Here is a 23,329-nt window from a genome sequence, read left to right on the forward strand (position 1 = left end):
AATAGGTTTATCTAAACAGTCTACCGTGTTGTTTAAACAGGGGAACTAACTCTGATGGTGGTTGGCCTCAGCACTTGGCGTGTGTGTGTCTTGCTCGTCATGTAGTGTTCATCAGGACTCTTCTTTGTCCAGTCCAGGATGCTGCTGACCAATAGTGATCAGTTATCCACTAATACCTAAAATCTTACAGGTTTTAGGAAAACTCAAAAATGAAGTATACATAAGATGGAAAGTCGGAGAAAGTTAATTGTAAACATAGTCTTAAACATTTTTTCCATTTTTCTTTACCTACTATACTGTAGGTATTTGGGACCACCTTTAGGTATGCTAGTGTATCGTCTTTGCATAATAAAGTCCTAAATAAGGATGTGACTTATGTCCAATAAATATATTTGAGCTTGAATTGTGTGTTTTCTCCTGACAAACGTTTTAAAGCCGTATTTTAATAATTTTTTCAATATATTCCTTAGTAATATCCTGATTCAGATTAAACGCATGCGTTTAGATATAAACAACAATTTTACATTCCAAACAATCTATTAGACCAGCATCACATCATAATATGGAACTTTCCTATGCACCAAAAGGTGGTTCCCAAATACCCACCATACAAACAATATTTTAAAATGTTCTCTGTAATGAAAAATTTAAAAAATATTTAAGACCAAGTTTACAAAGAACTTTTCACACCTTTTTAACCGAAATTTGCATGATTTTTAACAAATTCAACGACAGATACATGTAATGGACTTTATGCCATGTCACAAGAATGCATGTTATCTAATCTGTACAGGTTACGCCATGTCACAAGAATGCATGTTATCTGATCTGTACAGGTTACGCCATGTCACAAGAATGCATGTTATCTGATCTGTACAGGTTACGCCATGTCATAAGAATGTGTGTTATTTGTCCTGTATATTTTATGCCATGTCACAAGAATGCATGTTATCTGATCTGTACAGGTTACGCCATGTCACAAGAATGCAAGTTATCTGATCTGTATATCTTATGCCATGTCTCAAGAATGCATGTTATCTGATCTGTACATTTTATGCCATGTCACAAGAATACATGTTATCTGATCTGTGCAGGTTATGCCATGTCAAAGAAATGCGTGTTATTTGATCTGTATATTTTATGCCATGTCACAAGAATGCATGTTATCTTATCTGTACAGGTTACGCCATGTCACAAGAATGCATGTTATTTGATCTGTATATTTTATGCCATGTCACAATACTGCGTGTTATTTGATCTGTATATTTTATGCAGTGTCACAAGAATACATGTTTTCTGATGTGTACAGGTTATGCCATGTCACAAAAATGCATGTTATCTGATCTGTACAGGTTACGCCATGTCACAAGAATGCGTGTTATTTGATCTGTATATTTTATCCCATGTCACAAGAATGCGTGTTATTTGATCTGTATATTTTATGCCATGTCACAAGAATGCATGTTATCTAATCTGTATATTTTATGAGATTTCACAAGAATACATGTTTTCTGATGTGTACAGGTTATGCCATGTCACAAGAATGTGTGTTATTTGTTCTGTATATTTTATGCCATGTCACAAGAATGCATGTTATCTGATCTGTACATTTTATGCCATGTCACAAGAATGCAGGTTATCTGATCTGTACAGGTTATGCAATGTCAGAAGAATGCATGTTATTTGATCTGTACATTTTATGCCATGTCACAAGAATGCATGTTATCTGATGTGTGCATTTTTTGCCATGTCACAAAAATGCATGTTATCTCACTCTACAGGTTATTTTATATCTTCTCCCCACAATTCGTGCTAGTCCTTAAAGTCCACTGCCTACCTGGTTAGCACAAATTGGACACACCAAGTATATGTACTATCTACCTGGTTAGCACAAAGTGGACACACCAAAGTATATGTGCTGCCTACCTGGTTAGCACACACTGAACACACCAAGTTTATGTCCTATCTACTTGGTTAGCACAAATTGGACACACCAAAGTATATGTACTATCTATCTGGTTAGCACAAATTGGACACACGAAGTATATGTACTATCTACCTAGTTAGCACAAGATGGACACACCAAGAATAAGTACTATCTACCTCGTTAGCACAAAGTGGACACACAAAGTATATGTGCTGCCTATCTGGTTAGCATAAATTAGACACAAGAAGTACATCTACTATTTACCTCGTTAGCAAAAAGTGGACACACCAAAGTATATGCACCATCTACCTGGTTAGCACAAATTGGACACACCAAAGTATATGTACCATCTACCTGGTTAGCACAAATTGGATACACCAAGTATATGCACTATCTACCTGGTTATCACAAATCGGACACACCAAGTATATGTACTATCTACCTGTTTAACACAAATTGGACACACCAAGTATATGCACTGTCTACCTGGTCAGCACAAATTGGACACACCAAGTATATGTATTATCTTCCTGTTTAGTACTAACTGAACACACTAAGTATATGTACTATCTAACTGTTAGGCAAAAATTGGACACACCACGCACCATGTAACATGTTGATATAGACACACACCTAGTATCTTCTAGAGTGATGACTCGGGCTGGAAACACGATATTCTCATTTAAAGCGTAAGCAGAGGCCTCCGTGACCCAGGTGGGTAGTGTGCAAGCACGACGCAACGACCTATGCCTTTCACTAGCTCATGCTGGCTTTCTCTCCGACAGTACGTGGGAAGATCTGCGAGGAACTTGGGGATGGTGGTGGTTTTCCCCAGGGGTTCTGCTCGGATTCCTCTCAGCATAACGCTGGCGGCCGTCGTATAAGTGAAATATTCTTGAGGACGGCATAAAACACCAAACAAATAAATAAATAAAGAGTTAAAACAAATCGAATGCAAAAACCACAAACGCTTATCTTCGAAATGCCGTGGATTAAAACTTCACAAAGCACTATATAACCAACGTAGAATTAAGGATATTCTACTCGCTCTCTTATTAAACATGTGACATTTGGAGACATTTTGTTTCTGAACATTGGCAAGACTGGAGTTAATAATTATCTTTTGGGCTTTATTTTGCTCCATTTTGCACCTCAGATTTTCAGTTTTCCCAACAATGCCTCCACTTTCATGTATGCATTTCAAGTTCGGTTTTTTCCAGCTGATAGAGACATAAAACTTGACACCACTATAGCCCTTGGTTGATAAGATCCCTAGTTCGTATCCAGCAGCAGGGATTAGTTAAACGAAGGCTTTTGTCAAGAGGTTCTATTGCATACCAAAAACCCCTTAATATTCTTTAGTGCCTACACTAAAACAGCCCTCAATAACGTAAACAAATATTAATTTTAAAAAGTCAATAAGATACAGGAAATATGATCCCAGTTGCAGATTCTTACACTCAAACAATTAATCTGTTAATTTTAACAAAAAGTCTGTTGTCTGAGTGATGCTAGATTGTGTTCTGTTATTATGGCACAATATTCTCTCAAATTCAACACAACATCCTATTAGTCTAATAGAATTATTTTGCTGAACTAATAGATTGTGTGTATTCTATTCAACAGAACAATCTACTCCAATAATAGAAAACATTCTAGCATCACTCAGACAAGGGACGTTCTGTTAAATTAACAGAATAATTTTGGATGGTACATTAACGAATTGTTAGACTCAATAAATCTTACTGTAAATAAACATCGTATCACCAGACAGTTTAAAAGGCAGCTTTACGCGTCTTTGATAATAGACTGCGGAAGATATCATTGACTTTTTAATGTGCGATTGTTAGCTCTATATGCTGCACAAACAAACTCTGAGATTAATCCGCAGGTGAGGGGACTTCTTTGTGGCATCTTGTGACAACTAAATGGTTTCTCATCATTAAGGTGTTTGATCAGGTTACTTCGGCTGTGTGTACAGTAACATCATCTAGTAGCCTATAAAACACCAGCTTAACACCCTATCCCCTCATCACTCCATCATGAAGACTCTCATCGCTGTTGTGTTAGCTCTGACAGTTCTGCAGGCGACCGCTGTGGTAAGATTCCTTATTGGTTGTTTGCTTTGGTTGTGAAATTGGTATATTTTACATGCGCTCTGTTCGAGGGGACTATGTGACAAGTGGTCTAAGACGTTCGTGTGACCAATTACTCAGTCTTTACGCTCGCCAATGACCCCTTATTCATTCCGCCAATATATATGATACGCATATCTGTACGTCACACGTCTTCAGTGAGCAAGGCCGTTTACGCACTCTTGACGCTCTTTAACGACTCATGAGTTCAACCAATATCATCTGCACATCTGTACGTAACACGTGGGAAAGTTCGTCAGTAACCTGACAAAGGTTGATCGTTTATTCCGGGCACTTAAGTTTCAACCACCCATGTATGCATGAAAATAACCGCCATCGGGCTAAACAACAATAAATTAAGTAAAACAAAAAAATAATATAAAACAATAGCTCTTAATGTAACTCTTAACTACAGCGCATGTAAAGATGCACTGATTTCTTCTTGACGTGTGTTTTTTGTTTGACGGGTACGTTCTCAAACGTTCATGAACGTCCTCGTGCGTGTAGTGCTTCCACCAGGACGGCCGTTCACCTATTGGATTCCATGCTGACTGCACTTTTCATGATGATGTGTCTGCATAATTATCTTGTCCGATTTCACTCTTTTGTGAAGCCCAAGCAACTCCAGATTCTTTCCTACAATGAAGTCCGTTATCAGTCTTCATTGATGTTCTGGATCTGCCGCCTGTCACGCTTGCATCATCACGTAGTCAGGATTCTGTTGCACCGAAAGAAGTCTGGTAACCCCGTCAGCCTGATTTCCTCCTCCCTTCAGACAGTTCACTATTGTATATGCGAAATGCGTAATTTGACTTACAGAAATGAGCTTTGCAATTATACTTTACTGTTTGTATTTTATCACCTGCTTCCATTTGGAGGCCTGTATGTAGCTGAGCGTTTTAGTTAGCACCTGGTTAGTGTGCTTGTGCGTCACAATGACCCAGAAACCTATCACCAGCGCGGTCGTTGTGAGATCAAGTTCAGCTGATGCTGGCTTCCTCTTCGGTCGCGCGTGGGAAGGCGTAAATAGGCCTAAGTAAATAAATACATATAAAATGTTCTCAATTGGGATTACAGCCTTAAACCCGATAAGGCCTCATTCTGCTCGCACGCTTCAAGTGTAAAATGAACCCATCCTTACTAAACATCGATCAATAAAGCACATAAATAAATTACTGCATGTTAGACAGCAACTAATGAATTATTTCCTATTTCATGTGATGTTCTGCTTTTTCCTTGTCCCGAATACAACGCCAGCCTCTGGACGTGAATGAAGCGGAAGTTGACAGACCTGGTAGGGTTATTTACACTTTTTTTAGAATCTTTCACTTCTTGACTTTTTTTGGTTCACCTTGGATTTGAATTTTCAAGGCAAAACCTTCTTTCCGGGGATGTTGCATTTGCTTTGTTTCCAGATAAAAGATTCATGTAGGCCTATATATACTATAACTATGGATACAGACTACCTTAACATTTTGAACCGCTATTTGTTGCACTGAAGTTTATGCAAATGAAAATCTAGAAAATTAAATAGATTCTTTTTTCTGGTGTGTCATCATACCGGAAAACCTCTTTTAGACGCGTTCGCTGGTTATAAAAATAACTCACGCCTGACTGGGTAAAAGTGATAACATGGCGGCGCTTTAGATTTTTTGCTTCCTTTTAACCGGTGATATCAGGGTTATACGACATCACAAAAATAAACGGCATACTATATGGATGCATATATACATTGGGTCTAGTGATGTCTTTTCTCTTGTTGGGAGCGGAAGACCCAGGATCAACCCTGGGTCGAGTCACACCTAAGACTTTAAAAGAGGAAGTTGTAACTTCCTCGCTTGGCGTTCAGCATGAAGGGGATAGTGCAACGACTGGTTGACAATTATCAGCATAATGGCTCGGGCGGTGCGGCTTACTTGCCTTCGGTAAGGCGTCTCAGTGAAGCAGCACTAAATAAAAGAGCGGTGGAAATCCGTCCAGCAACAAGGAGGCACATTACACGCACTCTAAGGATTCCTTCGTCGTCATATGACTGAAAAATTAAGTACGACGTTCAACCTCAATCACTCACTCACCTAAGAGCTTAGGCCAGAAAATTTAAATCAAATACATATATCATAAGTCAAGAGCTCCGTCCCACTCATCTGAACAACTCAGTACATAACATCAATATTAGATAGGAAAATTAGGCAGACTAGATGTGAGTTCATTAATGTTTTCAATTTTCTTCTGTAACCAGCTCGCTGGGGGAGATACTGCGACCAGTCCTATTACAACAACAGCGGTGTGATAACAAGTCCTAACCACCCTCAGAATTATGATAACAACCTAGACTGCGATTACGTCATCAACCCGACGCTGTACGGACGCTATGAGATGCGATTTTACCTCTGTGACTTCGCTGTGGAATCGTCTGTATTCGGCGGATGCTCAGACTGGGTGGACTTCAACGGGACGCAGCGGATTTGTGGGATTCAATCGGGCGAGATGAAGTGTGAGTGTGGCGGCCAGCTCGTTACCATTTGCGCGATGGCAGTGCTATCCTGGTCGTCAGTTGGCAAGGAAGTTTTAGATTCTGATAGCTGACTGCCCGTAAAGGCTTGGTGAAAGTAAACGAAAAGCTTCGCTCATTCAGGCATTTAAAAACCACTTGCCATACACGGGTATGGTGTGCATGGTTGTCTGTATGTCATGATTGTCTATACGTCATGAATGTCTGTACGTCATGATTATCTGTACGCCATGGTTGTATGTGTGTCATGGTTGTCTGTGCGTCATGGTTGTCTGTACGTCATGAATGTCTGTACGTCATAATTGTGAATATGTCATGGTTGTCTGTATGTCATGATTCTCTGTATGTCATGGTTGTCTGTACTTCATGATTGTCTGTACGTCATGGTTATCTGTACTTCATGATTGTCTGTACGTCATAATTGTCAGTATGTCATGGTTGTCTGTATGTCATGGTTGTCTGTACGTCATGGTTCTCTGTACGCCATAATTGTCAGTATGTCATGGTTGTCTGGACGTCATGATTGTCTGTACGTCATGGTTGTCTGTACGTCATGGTTCTCTGTACGCCATAATTGTCAGTATGTCATGGTTGTCTGTACGTCATGATTGTCTGTATGTCATGGTTGTCTGTACGTCATGATTATCTGCATGTCATGGTTATCTGTACGTCATGATTGTCTGTACGTCATGGTTGTATGTGCGTCACGATTGTTTGTACATCATGCACAGGTCATGAAGAAACGTTTGTCTCTAGCATTGTTTGTACATATATAGAAGCTGACAAAGAAGTTTCTGTATGGCGTTAAAAGTCAATCACTATTAAATAAACGTGTAAAATACAATCCAATACAAGCCAGCAAATCAAGATTTCCCCATAAGCGATGGGCGATACAGCAAAGACATTACCTAGATACGTACGAAACTTTTGACAAACTTAGCCACACTATTTTACTTAAATCGTACTTAGTTCAATTTTCTTACGCTAAATTCGTTTAACATCATTTCAGTTTTGGGCACTGGGTTTTTCGAGTTGAAATTTCACACAGACTGGCGTACGACACGACGTGGCTTTAGGATTGCATATTGTGCTGGCTGTTATAACTGGAACGCTGTGTCGGCAGTGTGCAGGAACAGGCGTTCCCGTTTGGCGAATACAGGCTGGCAAAACGGATACTTCCCGAACGGTTCCTTCGGAAATGGATGGCCGAACATCACTCGCTACAACCAGTCCCAGCATTGGGGATGGCCTAGCCAGTAAACCGAAACTTTAAATACATAGCTTCTCTTAATGATACACATCATTTGACAAATAATTAATAAAATACGTAACCGTGGATGAATCTGCATCAAATCAATTAAAAATACAAAGTCTGAGACCTTTGTTTATTCAAATAAATAAAACTTGTTCTGATGCTATCACATTCATGATTTCAGCTTACTTAACTGTCGACTAATTAAGGATTGGTTTTCAGTAGTGATAGGTACATGCTGAATGCGTATAACCGGTTCTGGACTCATCACATATTCACATCAATGTGGTAAATGGATTACCTTTACGTTACCTTTATGGCCTTTGCGTGTTAGGAGCGGTCTGACTTTTTGTCATACTGTTCAGGTAGCAAATCTGTCAGCTTTATTTAAAAATCATATACATAGAGATTATCACAACAATGTGTGATCGGCGATGATGTACCAGTTGTCTGAGGTCGTCATGTCGTAACAGCCGAACTCGAAGATGGAAAGCTATGATTATTTCTGACCAGTAAAATTTTACCTGCAATCTTTGCTTTCCATAATGACAAAGCTGACAAATAAAGTAACACACTGATCTCATATTAGGAACGTTGTCATTTTTGTTTGCATGAATGGGTTGTAAAGGATGGCGTATATGATAAGGTGCTCCAAAACGAAGAGTATGTGGTTGTAAGGAAAATGAAGAAATATGTACCAAACCATAAGACAAACAATTTTCGTTTTCGTGGGATATTTCTTAACACCCCTGTATTTCATGCATACTTTCTGTCAGTGTTGGGAAATATTCGAAGATGACGTCATCGATGAACACACTGGGAACGCGTGACGAGCTTAGCGCCTGAAGTCCGGAATTTGTCCAGAGCTGATTAGACAGTTACCAACGATTAAGGTTACAGCAGCAGGTTACTTAATTTCACGACTGACCACTGGAGAATGTGATTCATTTATTTACTTATTTGATTGGTGTTTTACGCCGTACTCAAGAATATTTCTCTTATATGACGGCGGCCAGCATTATTGTGGGAGGAAACAGGGAACAACCTGGGAGAAACCCACGACTATTCGCAGGTTGCTGGCACACTTTCCCACGTACGGCCGGAGAGAAAAAAAGCATGAGCTGGACTTGAATTCACAGCGACCACACTGGTGGGAACCGGAGAATGTGGTCTTAAACCATTTTCACGCCACGTGTTCAAATCCCCAAGGTTTCTATCCATGGCAGAGGGTGTTTTCCAACGTTTTCAAGGACAAATTATTTTCAGTGCAAACTTTCACAAAAAGATTTATAGACACTATCTGGATAATTGGTTTGGTATTAGCATGAAAGAAAGACAGGTCTACATTCAAAGGCATCCAAAACATTAAAAAAAAGTCTTTTAAAGGACTTTCATGCATCATCTTGAAAAATTTTCAAAATAATTCAGGGAGTTTATCACCTGTTGGCTCAGAAGTTTCCATACATCAGGAGGTTTGTCAGATCAATGATGCGGTGGCATTAACCTGGCTCTTTCTGTTCTTTCTACCTGTAAATAATGGACCCAGGAACAACGTGTTGGCGGAATATCTGCGGATGATCGTGGGTTTTTCCCAGGCTCAGCACGGTTTCCATCCACCAAAATGCTGACCGCCGTCGTACAAGTGAAATGTTGTACAGCGTAAAACACCTATCAAAGAAATAAATGAATAAAGCACATATATTTTAAATATCTAACTACGCCATACCTAACAACGCTGATTGAAAAGTCAACAACATGTGCAATGGCACCCATGGAAAACAAACTTGCATTTTAACACATGTGTACCTATTCTCTTTATGGGATCCACACCTGAAAGCTCGATGCTAGTCAACTTTTACGCCTAGCTTGATTAGAGAGCTGAGGTCCTATTCTTTTCATCCCCATTGATCCGAAGTGGACCAGGCCGCGTTGACTGCATTCGGGCAATAAAACAAACGGTCAACTAATGTATTGCGTATTGGCCTACAAATACGTGTACAAAGACGGCGTGTGGTGATTCTGACTGGTTTCCTTCATCCATAAATCTGAGAACGTTCGCAAGTAAACAAATTATAATATGGTGAATCAAATAAATAAGTAAATACAGGTATTTGATTGCTTTAAATTCTAATCTTAATAAAGGATGAGGCGTCACCTTGTTATTACATAAAAAGTACTAACCTTTATTTTGCCGATGTAATTTCGCCGAATGTGAGGTAAAAGAAAGTTATGATACTAATGTGAATCGAGGCAATCGTCTTGAGAATTTTATCCAGTTGAACCCTAACAGACCGCGCTATAAGATCATTACCCATTCGCCCAAAGGAGCGACGGCTAATATGACATTGATTTGACTTCGGGATCATTTACAAGAATTTAGTTTGGCATTGTGTAGCCGGAGGTCCGCGAAGTCTGTGTCATCAAATGGATTGCAGTTGTACTGCACTGTATCTTTCTTGCTAAAATTGTGTATATGTTAAATATGATAACAAGGCAGCATTTTGAGTAATTCTAGATCAGTGACGTCTTATAAGTTGCAATTAATATCACGGCATTTTCACACTAATTCTGCTTTAGTCGTCGTGCTTTGGGGCGTGTAAATTACACAATTTAAATGTTTCCATGAACAGTTAGAATAAAACCCTAAATGGTTGAACACTCTATTCTGTATTTTTTTTTTTCATGAGTAGAATAAAAACATAACTTAAGTAAACTGAAAAGAGGCCGTATTTAACGCATTACGCATGACCATTTGTCATCTGCCACCCTGCAACGGCCATGCTGATACCTTTTATTACAGCGTTTTCGTTGATCACCATACAACCTGTACGTGTTGTGATTTCTCAGAAAAATCCAAGGCTCCAGCCCGGCACTCGGGCAGGGAAAATGTTCATTTCCACCATGATAGGTTTGGCATATCAACGTTATATATGTGGGAACGCACGTCAGTAACTTGACCGTGGACTTACCCCGGGCACTTCGGTTACTACACCAATTAAAAACTATTACCGCCGTGTAAGTGAAAAAACCCTAAGTATTGCGTTGAGAAACAATCAAGCAAATAATTCAAGAAATTTTCCAGCTATGGCGACAGTTAGGTTTTTGGGAGAAAGAAGCTAAAGAATTAAAAGTCTGCTAAACTTCGAGCAGAAGTGAAAACAATTTGAGATGGATTCGAGCGGGAGACGTCCAGCAGTCAGAGATAACCAGAGCTTTTAGAGTAATAAAGCACTACTATTGTGGGACATTATCATGGATTGCACAATTTGGGCGCAAATACTGTCAAAGACAAGAAATGTGACCAGTACGCGTACATTGCATAAGTAGGCGGACACATATCTGTAATAAGGTAAAATCCGTCTAAGAAATTTTAATGATGAATTTCAATGCTCAATTTTGTTCTTGAACAAGCACGTTTGGAAATGATCTCTGACCTGCGCCAACTCACACGAAGCCCTCTTGAAGTAACGAGCACGTAACTACCATGGCGACGTGCTCTTAACGTCGGCTGCGTGCAAATGGACACAGTTTGACTTCAACAACAACGGCGGGATAACAAGTCATAAATGATCGTTCAGAATTGTACATACAGCACGAATAAAACAAATAAATGTGACTCAATTTTCATTTTCCTAATTTCTTTTTATTCGTCAAATTTTAAGAAAAATAAATCAAGTAGAATCATTTTTAAGAGACTTATATAAAAAAGAAACAGTTAAAGGGTTAATCAATACGTGGATATTTGCAGAAAGCATAAGCAAGGAACAACAAAAACTCCCCGGAGTTTTATGTGGATTCACGGCTTGCAACGAAAAAAGTACAATAAACATTAAAACATGTGAATTAGTAGAAAAAAATCATGACATAAGGTCAGAAGAAACGTTTTGATATGACAACTATCCATTTCGTTAAGGGGCCTCCGAGGTGGTTAGCACACCAGCGCAATGCACCTCCCCTTGGTCACACATAGTGGAGTAGACAAAGGAACAATGGAATGTATCTCTGACGCAAACAGCGACTTGCAAAGTCTTACACGGCTGCGTGCAAATGGACACAGTTTGACTTCAACAAAAACGGCGTGATAACAAGTCACGCCCGGCTCACTGTTAGTAAATAAATGATCGTTCAGAATTGTACATACAGCACGAATAAAACAAATAAATGTGACTCAATTTTCATTTTCCTAATTTCTTTTTATTCGTTAAATTTTAAGAAAAATAAATCAAGTAGAATCATTTTTAAGAGACTTATATAAAAAAGAAACAACAAAAACTCCCCGGAGTTTTATGTGGATTCACGGCTTGCAACGAAAAAAGTACAATAAACATTAAAACATGTGAATTAGTAGAAAAAAATCATGACATAAGGTCAGAAGAAACGTTTTGATATGACAACTATCCATTTCGTTAAGGGGCCTCCGAGGTGGTTAGCACACCAGCGCAATGCACCTCCCCTTGGTCACACATAGTGGAGAAGACAAAGGAACAATGGAATGTATCTCTGACGCAAACAGCGACTTGCGAAGTGAGAGGAGATCAAATGTGGACAAGTGCGTGTTTCGACTGCAAACTGACGACATCTGTTTCTGTGTGAAACCTAGTCCCTTAGACGTTGGTGGACTCAACAGATTTTATATGTATCATTTTTGCGACACATAAACGATATATGTCGTGGTAACGTGGACCTTTTGGGCAGATTTATTACTCTTGGTAGTCGTTGATGTCATCGTTTTCATCCCTGCAATTCAAGAGCAAAGTTAACCATAAGAGTGATTTTCTATAGACCTTGAATTAGTATGCGACTAGGTCGTGGATTTCTCCCGGGCTCTTCCTGGTTTCCTCCCACCATAATGTTGGCCACCGTCGTATCAGTGAGATTTTCATAAATACGGCGTATAACACAATTTAAACAAATAAACAAAGTAAAGGACTAAAATGGCATAAAACAGAAAACAAGTAAATAAATTATAAGCTCATTCTAAATGGTCCCTTGAATGGCATCCTTGACCTCCTAAGTTGCAGCTTACCTGTTCGTTACCACCAGGACACATATCTATCATGTTCCTACTTATTTTTCTCAGGATATAACAGTATTTTAGTATCAAAGAACTGAGTACATATTTTAAGGGATTCATAATTTTATTAGTAAAAGGGGTCTTTGGGAGTTTGACTTACAGCCTATGCCCGCTTTCCACCTACCATAATGCTGGCCGCCGTCGTGTAAGTGAAATATTCCTGAGTACGGGGTGAAACACCAATCAAATAAAGAAATACCGGCTGACGGCGCTTACATGTGATTTGGATATTTCGAATCCACTATTCGTCATTCAGTGGGCTGTTTCAAAGCACATAATGTACATTACCGTACCAAAGAAAACGCTAGAAGTTTTAAGGATCGAAAGAAAAGTCAATCAGACACCAAAGCGACATCACAAAACAGAAGTTAGATCTCATTAATATGTTGTAAATGTCTAGCGCGCGCACTTTGCTTTCTACATTCAAAAGCACGTGTAAGAGCATGCGCACAAGACACAGCAGACTCACGAGCGGTTTAGTTCCTGCATCTTGTTTTCTTCGGCTAACTCTTTCACAGGATCGTGTCCGGCCTGGCGCTCCCATTTGTCCACTGAAAAGCACAACAGAGATATAACGATTAAATTTGTTTATTTATTTGATTAGTATTTTACGCCGTACTCAAGAATATTTCACTTATACGACGGCGGTTAGCATTATTGTGGGAGGAAACCGGACAAAGCCCGAGGGAAACCCACGACCATCCGCAGGCTGCTGCGAGACCACGCCGGAAATCATTTACAACACAGAAACAGATTAGCCTGTTTTGTGATTAAATCTGTGTAATGCATTACAGCGGCACATATCGTTGAACTTCGAAATGATCAAAGTCGCCTGATAGTGTATAGTGTAATTTTTCTTTAGTGTGAATAACATAGGTCTCAGATTGGTGTTTGGTGTTATGTATAGAAACACCGCTAAATTCTGACGACATAAATACTAAATCGCCCCTTTCGAATCACCGATCACCGTCTTTACATACGTATCAGCAATCCATTTGAGCATAGTGCCAGATTATGGACGACATGTGAAATTGAGGCTATAGGCTAGCTGTAGAGGAGGCGTTCTGATCTCATGAGTTAACGCATTCGAATCCGGTTGTCTGTGATATGCCGGCAACTAAAAACAAATGCCGATGGTATTGACAGAGCTCTTAACCCAGTTTTAGACATCCTGGGACTCGATCGCTGTGGTTTTAATGTAATACGCATGGAAATGTGTTAAAAAACCAACTGAATGCATCAATAGGTGGAGAAGAAACCAAACGCAACAGAACGTTCTGTTCGCTTCCTTCTCATCGATAAATTATCCATGCATACAAACTTACCATTCTATCCAACAAAAATTAAACCAAAATACGAAAACTAATTTCGTTATATTTATTTCCTTTATTTTTTTTCTGTTTTGACGGTTGTTTGAAAATCTGATGAAAAGACTTGCGCATCACATTCGTCAACGACAAGTGGTCCTTAACGAACATTTGACGGCACAAACGGTCACTCGAGCATTCCCAGCCGCTTATTGTCACCAAGGCCTCACTAATAAAGAGATTTGGCCAATTTACAAAGTCTCAGTCCAAGGCACGGGTTGAACTCCAACCTAGCCTGCTTAAAGTTGGAGTCGAGCACTAGTGAGCCACGTCATATCATCGAACCTGAAAAATGTAAAAACTGCCGTCTGCATGTCTATTGGAAGAAGAGGGCGTTAGCACATCAGCGCGGTGCAATGACCCTGGAGGTTGTTTTTCAAAGGGGTGGTAACGTTATGCCGGTCGTAAATACCAAGGCGGCATATGCCGTCAGTATCTCGCGTCATAGTGATTAGGCCGGCGTAACGTTATGGCGGTTGTAAATACCAAGGCGGCATATGCCGTCAGTATCTGACGTCATGGTGATGAGGCCGGCGTAACGTTATGGCGGTTGTAAATACCAAGGCGGCATATGACGTCAGTATGCGACGTCATGGTGATTAGGCCGGCGTTACGTTATGGCAGTTGTAAATACCAAGGCGGCATATGACGTCAGTATGCGACGTCATGGTGATTAGGCCGGCGTTACGTTATGGCGGTAGCAAATACCAAGGCGGCATATGCCGTCAGTATGCGACGTCATTGTGATTAGGGCGCCTTAACATTACGAACCCTTTGAGAAACAGCCCCCAGGAGCCTCTCGCCAATGCGGTAGCTGTTAGTCCTATAGTTCAGCTCATGCTGGCTTCATCTCCGGCCGTCCGTGGGAAGGTTTGCAGATGGTCGTGAGTTTACCCGTGGCTCTAACCAGTTTCCTCTCACCATAATGTTGGCCGTCGTCGTGTAAGTGAAATATTCTTGGTACCTGATGCTGCCTCGCTTGGCGCTCAACACTGAGAGATTAGAGCAAGGAAACAGGACTGTTTGACCTGGTATCAGTGTATAATGTGACTGGATGGGGTGTCATTTATGGTGTCTTTGGCAAGATACATGTACTCCAGTGGCGGTAGCAATTTGGCGGCAGGAACTCGCCCGGCCACGAGGAGACGCTGTATATGTACACACACCTAATGACTCTTCGTCGTCATAGAACTCAAAAATTGTTAAATACGACGTTAAATCCCAAGCGTTCATTCACTCATTCATTCATTCTAGATTATGATTATGACATCTGTACCCGATTTGTGACCCCTTTCAGGAGAGGCAGTAGATAGAAGGCTACAGTCCTCTGCATTAGGAGAGTATACATAGGCTTACTATTAAAATGACTTTTACCTTATTACTGGTCACATTAAAAAAACCTCTTTCCAGAAACACCACATAATATGCGTTATTTTTCAAAACAGTCTGGTCAAATGGTAAACAAATAAAGTCCAAAACTGATCAGTAAACCAATCAGAGTCGTCCTCTTTTTCTGTGAAATAAGTTGCACGCGTGAATAGGAAGCGCGATGGTTTAGGGGCATGTTACGCTCTGTTTTAGACCAAAGGGAACGATCTGGACCCGGGATCACAAAATGATCTTAGAATTAAGTCAAAATTTCATGCATTAAGTTGGTATATTCCTTTGCGTCATTTTAGTTCAATTTTGTTGTACAATAACTTATCCAAAATTTATCCTCTCAAGCAATATTTTGCCCTTGGCACGTAAACAAAAACAATTTTACAGTGATTTGAAATTTTGACTTAAGTCTAATATTGCTTCGTGATCCCGGAGCCTGAGCGGCAACTCAGAATGTTCTCTAGTGTAAAGCGTGGCTAAAACGTGGCTCTTTGTTCGTAACCAGAAAATGTCAACACATATTCGCGCGTGTCCCTACTGACATGGTTTCATTTTCGTTGATCCCAACAGAAAGACTGGCCACCGTCATGTACGTGAAATATTCTTGAGTACGCCGTAAATCACCAATCAAACAAATAAATAAACAAATTATTCTCTTTGATTTATTCTTGATTACGTTTCACTTACCTAGATACACGCCTCCCTCGTTCCTGATCTCCATGTATATAATCACCAGAGTGAGGACGATGACTAAAAGTATGGCACCCACAAGTCCTAACCACCAGTAAGGCATTCTGGCAGAGGCGGGCTCCCTGTGCAGAGCTGTATGACAGATCACGTGATGTATGTTTGTAGCAAATCATTTTCAATCTCACTCTATTCGTAAATGACTACCTTATCACACATATTTATGTGGAATATTTTTCCGTTGGATTCTGATGGTGAATAATGATGTTATGTCAGAAAGTTGCCTAATTTATAGGGACAGAAAACATAAAAATGAAGTAAGCATAAGTGGAATGCATGGCTTTTAAAAACTATCGGATGAAGCCTTTAACTTGACGACCACGGTTCTCTCGCGCGAATCCGTCTTGGTATTCCGCGCATGTGCTCTATCATGGTGAACATCACTACCTAGCTCTGTAGGTCAGTGGTTACGTATACTATCACAGCCTTGTCTTGTTCCATAAGATTACCTTAAACACCTCTGTACTTTCCTTGCTGTCCTTAGTACACTACTGCCGTCCGCCAAATAACGTGTCTGTCCATGCTTATATTGGTTTCAGCTATCAATTCCATGTAGGTTTGCCCAGGTGCAATCACTAAAATTCCACAGAAGCATAAAACTGCTGGACATTGGATACATTCCAACTACAACGGCCATGTTTCAATGCACACTCTTCACAGTGAGGGGAATCACGAGGGTATCACTACCACTACTAGACAAGTTTGACCTTTTCACACACATGAGGTATCAGTCTCACCTGTAATAACCGCGCGTTGACTCATAATCAACATTTATCACTAAAAAGATTTCTGCACAAAATATTCTTATTAGTGGTGGCGTCATGTTTAGCTAGACCAGAAATTTGTTTATCTCATCTGTATGCGCTGTGAGGAGTATGTATGCATGGCGGTTGGAGTTGCTACTGATCCACTTTCTACTAGTTTTATTCTTCTGTGGACTTTCTGGTAACAATGTGCACAATGGTACTCTCACCTTGAATTAAGAGCTCATGCGATTAAGAGTGCGAACAGATATATTATTTGACAGACAGCATTAGTGTATTGAGGTCAGCACGGGAAGTACAGAGGTGTTCAAACTAAGCTTATGGAACATGACAGGACTGTAATAGTATCAGTAATACGCTATGAAACAGGGAATGACGCTGCCTCGACTTTTGTTGTGCATGGCGAAGTAACGGAGGCAGTGATGTCATAGTTAGCTCGCTGCCTCGACTTTTGTTGTGCATGGCGAAGTAACGAAGGCAGTGATGTCATAGTTAGCTCACTGCCTCGCTGCCTCGACTTTTGTTGTGCATGCCGAAGTAACGGAGGCAGTGATGTCATAGTTACCTCGCTGCCTCGACTTTTGTTGTGCATGCCGAAGTAACGGAGGCAGTGATGTCATAGTTAGTTCGCTGCCTCGACTTTTGTTGTGCATGCCGAAGTAACGGAGGCAGTGATGTCATAGTTAGCTCGCTGCCTCGACGTTTGTTGTGCATGGCGAAGTAACGAAGGCAGTGATATCATAGTTAGCTCACTGCCTCGCTGCCTCGACTTTTGTTGTGCATGCCGAAGTAACGGAGGCAGTGATGTCATAGTTAGCTCACTGCCTCGACTTTTGTTGTGCATGGCGAAGTAACGGAGGCAGTGATGTCATAGTTAGCTCACTGCCTCGCTGCCTCGACTTTTGTTGTGCATGGCGAAGTAACGGAGGCAGTGATGTCATAGTTAGCTCGCTGCCTCGCTGCCTCGACTTTTGTTGTGCATGCCGAAGTAACGGAGGCAGTGATGTCATAGTTAGCTCACTGCCTCGCTGCCTCGACTTTTGTTGTGCGTGCCGAAGTAACGGAGGCAGTGATGTCATAGTTAGCTCACTGCCTCGCTGCCTCGACTTTTGTTGTGCATGCCGAAGTAACGGAGGCAGTGATGTCATAGTTATCTCGCTGCTTCGCTTCGCTATCTAGACATATGGTACTGAGTTTGCGAAATGTCCTGTGCCGGGTTCTACAATAGGGCAGTTTTTAATAATGAAATCTACCAATATGACCCATAACGACAACTTACTATATCCAGCTTTCTTTGACGTCACAGTGAATTTGAGTCGCCTGGTTGTCTGGGGAACGCCTACAGTCACTTCGCAGACGTACTCTCCCATGATGTTCGAAAACTCACTGGCTTTGAGGTAGCTCGTGTCGATAGTCAGGTGACTAAATCCGTCCTGTGGATAAACCTGGATCCCGACGTCAAGGTTGGATGTCTTTAGCTCGAAGTTTGCGTGGTGCCAAATGTATTTCAGGTCATCTTTGTAATCTGGGTCAACAGTGGCACTGACGTTGAGATGACCTTTCCCCCCAGGGACTATGTCCACGTGACTGTCTGATGCGTTGATTTGAATGGGCTCTGCAGACAATAGTAGTAAGGAGAACAGTGTTTCGAATAAATAAATGAATGCTTGGGGTTTAACGTCGTACCTAACAATTTGTCAGCCATATGACGACGAGGAGTTAGGTGCGTCTGTGTATATACGTGTCTTCATATGGCAGGGCGAGTCCATGCCGCCAAAGTGCTGTTGCCACCGAAGTATCATGCCGAAGACGCAAGACAAGACACCCCACCCAGTGACATTATGCTGACACGGGACAACCAGTCCTGTTTCCTTCCTCTAACCGCTCTGAGCTGAGCGCTTAACGAGGCACAAACAAGTACCGACCCAGGTTTGATTCTGGGTCCCCGATTTCAAGGCTGACGATCTAACCATTAGGCTACCAGTGTTTCGAACAATTGCTCAAACCAGATGTCTGCTTAACCGAAGCCACTTGATGGGTGTAAAAAAATTGTTACTTTACTTGGCAGATGGATGTTTGATTACTTATTATTCGCAAGTCACGTATTGATCCTACAAGATATGTAAAAAAGACGGTCACGTCTGAAAACATGACGTCAGTACCGTCGATCTCTCGGTAGATTTACACAAGATGGCTGCCTTTGACTTCAATTACGTTACAACAGATGATTTGGAGAACATTTTGATGACAGATGAGAGAGACAAAAACAAGACTAATATAGAGAGAGACCAAAACACTAAAATAGAACCGATTTTAGGTGAAAAGTTAAGCCTCGTGAATACAACCAACCGATATGTGACAAGCTGTGCGGCCATCTACGTCCTGTCTAGTCCTCTTCTTTCAACTTTACAAGGCAATTTCTGCAAGCATCTTCTTTCAGCTTTTAAAACACAATCTCTTCAAGCATCTTCTTTCAGCTTGTTAAAGACAACTTCTCCAAACATCTTCTTTTACCTTTTACAAGACAACTTATCCAAGCATCGTCTTCCAGCTTTCAAAAGACGATCTCTCCAAACATCGTTTTTCAAATTTTACAAGACAACTTCTTCAAACATCGTCTTTCAACTTTTTACAAGAAAACTTCTCCAAACATCTTCTTTCAACTTTTACAAGACAACTTCTCCAAGCATCGTTTTCAATTTTTACAAGACAACTTTCCCAAGCATCGTCTTTCAGCTTTTAAAAGGCGATCTCTCCAAACATCGTTTTTCAAATTTTACAAGACAACTTCTCTAAACCTCGTCTTTCAGCTTTTAAGAGACGATCTCTCCAAACATCGTTTTTCAAATTTTACAAGACAACTTCTCCAAACATCGTCTTTCAGCTTTTAAAGGACGATCTCTGTAAACATCTTCTTTCAACTTTTACAAGACAACTTCTTCAAACATCGTTTTTCAAATTCTACAAGACAACTTCTTCAAACATCGTCTTTCAACTTTTTACAAGACAACTTCTCCAAATTCTTCTTTCAACTTTTACAAGACAACTTCTCCAAACACCGTCTTTCAGCTTTTAAAAGACGATCTCTCCAAACATCTTCTTTCAACTTTTTACAAGACTTCTCCAAACATCATTTTTCAAATTCTACCAGACAGCTTCTTCAAACATCGCCTTTCAAATTTTTACAAGACAACTTCTCCAAATATTTTCTTTCAACTTTTACAAGACAACTTCTCCAAACATCTTCTTTCAACTTTTTACAAGACAACTTCTCCAAACATCGTTTTTCAAATTCCAGAAGACAACTTCTCCAAACATCGTCTTTCAACTTTTTACAGGGCAACTTCTCCAAATATCTTCTTTCAGCTTTTACAAGACAACTTCACCAAACATCGTTTTTCAAATTCTACAAGACAACTTCTTCAAACATCTTCTTTCAACTTTTTACAAGACAACTTCTCCAAGCATCGTTTTCAATTTTTACAAGACAACTTCCCCAAGCATCGTCTTTCAGCTTTTAAAAGGCGATCTCTCCAAACATCGTTTTTCAAATTTTACAAGACAACTTCTCCAAACATCTTCTTTCAACTTTTTACAAGACAACTTCTCCAAACACCTTCTTTCAACTTTTACTAGACAACTTCTCCAAACATCGTTTTTCAAATTCTACAAGACAACTTCTTCAAACATCGTCTTTCAACTTTTTACAAGACAACTTCTCCAAATATCTTCTTTCAACTTTTACAAGACAACTTCTCCAAACATCGTCTTTCAGCTTTTAAAAGACGATCTCTCCAAACATCTTCTTTCAAACTTTTACAAGACTTCTCCAAACATTGTTTTTCAAATTCTACCAGACAGCTTCTTCAAACATCGTCTTTCAACTTTTTACAAGACAACTTCTCCAAATATTTTCTTTCAACTTTTACAAGACAACTTCTCCAAACATCTTCTTTCAACTTTTTACAAGACAACTTCTCCAAACATCGTTTTTCAAATTCCACAAGACAACTTCTCCAAACATTGTCTTTCAACTTTTTACACGGCAACTTCTCCAAATATCTTCTTTCAGCTTTTACAAGACAACTTCTCCAAACATCGTTTTTCAAATTCTACAAGACAACTTCTTCAAACATCTTCTTTCAACTTTTTACGAGACAACTTCACCAAGCATCGTTTTCAATTTTTACAAGACAACTTCCCCAAGCATCGTCTTTCAGCTTTTAAAAGGCGATCTCTCCAAACATCGTTTTTCAAATTTTACAAGACAACTTCTCTAAACATCGTCTTTCAGCTTTTAAGAGACGATCTCTCCAAACATCTTCTTTCAACTTTTACAAGACAACTTCTCCAAATATCTTCTTTCAACTTTTACAAGACAACTTCTCCAAGCATCGTCTTTCAACTTTAAAAAAACTTCTCCTAACATCTTTCAACCTATCAGGACAATTAGTACAAGACAGTTACCCGTAGATGTTCAGCCAACTTGTTCAAGAGAACTTTTTCGTAGGCTTACAGAACAACTTCTCCAAACATTCCAGATAACTAAATCAAGAAACAAGGAAACCGGACAAAGGCCCATGAATATCAATGGCCGTCCGCAGGTTGCTGCAAGACCTTCCCACATACGTCCAGAGAGGAGGCCAGCAAGAGGAAGACTATGTAAAACTGTGCTGGCTGTGTCTTAGTAGATATTTACTGGGTTATACAGATGACGTTTGTTACTTGACTCTCACTCACCAATCACCGTTAAGGTGGCGTCGCTGACATGCGTCCTATTGTCTTTTGTCACGTGACACTGTATACTGAAGGTGTCTCTTGGTTTCTGGACGTTATTCACAACTAGTGTGTCCCTGGACTCGTTGATTCTTTTGTCCTCTGTAAAAAGAAAGTACAGGTAGAAAGCAATGTAATATATAGAAGATATTGCACAGTGATGGTTGAAAATCCTAAATATTTTTCGTCTGAGAGGTGAAAATAATAACCCACGAGACACGAAGCGTCGATTGGGTTATCACTTCCACCTTTCACAAGAAAAATATTTTTGATGTTCAACATCCACTGTGCAACATTCTATTTATTATTTATATTTTGACAATATGTAGGCCTTCACAGACTTGTGTATATAACGTGACGTCGCACATGGCGTCTTGTTTGACATCGTGTCTTATTGCGTGACGTAAGAAAAGCTAAAATCGACTGAACTTGTGTTATGGCGTCATTAAGGTAAGCACGAATTGGAACATAATAAAACACAATGTTTCTTTGTGACCTCAGGGCGTCTGGGTGTGTAATAACAAAAGTGATATCTAACTATAGCTAGTGAGATATCACTTTTATCACTGAAGGACATTCTGACATTTCACCTATATATAAATAATAAATGATGCTAACTCACGTAACTCACCATGCATATTCTGAATATGGGTTATTTTTCCTGTCAAAAATAATGTTTTTATTCAAATAAGCACAACTGAAAAACGTTTCCACCAAAGGAAGACCAACTCACTTTTTGTACAAACCTACTGCTATATGTATGCTGCAGCATTAAATTAACATTGGGTATCTGGATGCTGCTTCACTCAGCACTCCATCAATGCCAACTTAAGTAGGCGAATCACAAGCTCGTGCTACTTCAGTTTTACTTAATACTGGTGCATGCATTCACGTCATAACAACGACGATTATCAGATTCCGTGTCGAGTTTAACATCAACCTCGAACATGTGAGGATCTCACACGTGATAACGTCATCACGTATTCTCTTGGGAAATGGTCAAATTCTTGCTCAAACATGATATCAAATAGTGAACACCAGCATATGGCATGAACTCGACACGATGTCTGGTTAACCTCCCATCGAATCGCATCGGAGTATTGGCCCTTGTATTGTCCAACCCATTCAGCACCACCTCATCAGCTGGCTTTACACAAAATTAAATTGGCCTACACAGATAAATTTAAGCGATTGTACAAATCTCTTACATGTACAATCTAGACCAGTGACGTCTTATTAATTGCAACTGACATCAATTGACTTCAATGCATTTTATTTATTTATTCGATTGGTGTTTTGCGCCTTACTCAAGAATATTTTACTTATGCGACGGCGGTCAGGATTATAGTGAGTGGAAACCGGGCAGAGCCCGGGGGAAACCCACGACCATCCGCA

The 23,329-nt window shown here is 40.1% G+C and overlaps 1 protein-coding gene and 1 long non-coding RNA gene across 2 annotated transcripts in view; one reads left to right on the top strand and one right to left on the bottom strand.

Moving 5' to 3' along the window:
• The first annotated feature begins 3,970 nt into the window (after positions 1 to 3,970).
• LOC135463779 (uncharacterized) lies at positions 3,971 to 6,431 on the top strand. The gene is made up of 3 exons (XR_010443591.1): positions 3,971 to 4,026; positions 5,320 to 5,356; positions 6,302 to 6,431. It is a non-coding gene; the product is annotated as an uncharacterized LOC135463779 (long non-coding RNA).
• Positions 6,432 to 11,998: 5,567 nt separating this feature from the next.
• Positions 11,999 to 23,329, bottom strand: part of LOC135464057 (contactin-4-like) — a 37,016-nt gene continuing 25,685 nt past the window's right edge. The window contains exons 10-14 of the mRNA XM_064741534.1: positions 21,899 to 22,036; positions 18,438 to 18,773; positions 16,335 to 16,469; positions 13,370 to 13,451; positions 11,999 to 12,563 (exon numbers count right to left, since the gene is read on the bottom strand). Coding sequence (XP_064597604.1) covers positions 12,527 to 12,563; positions 13,370 to 13,451; positions 16,335 to 16,469; positions 18,438 to 18,773; positions 21,899 to 22,036 — 728 coding nt within the window. The 3' untranslated portion in view covers positions 11,999 to 12,526. The remainder of the gene's footprint in view (positions 12,564 to 13,369; positions 13,452 to 16,334; positions 16,470 to 18,437; positions 18,774 to 21,898; positions 22,037 to 23,329) is intronic.

Source organism: Liolophura sinensis, chromosome 3 (genome assembly GCF_032854445.1).
Source record: "Liolophura sinensis isolate JHLJ2023 chromosome 3, CUHK_Ljap_v2, whole genome shotgun sequence".
Classification (NCBI taxonomy): Eukaryota; Metazoa; Mollusca; class Polyplacophora; order Chitonida; family Chitonidae; genus Liolophura; species Liolophura sinensis.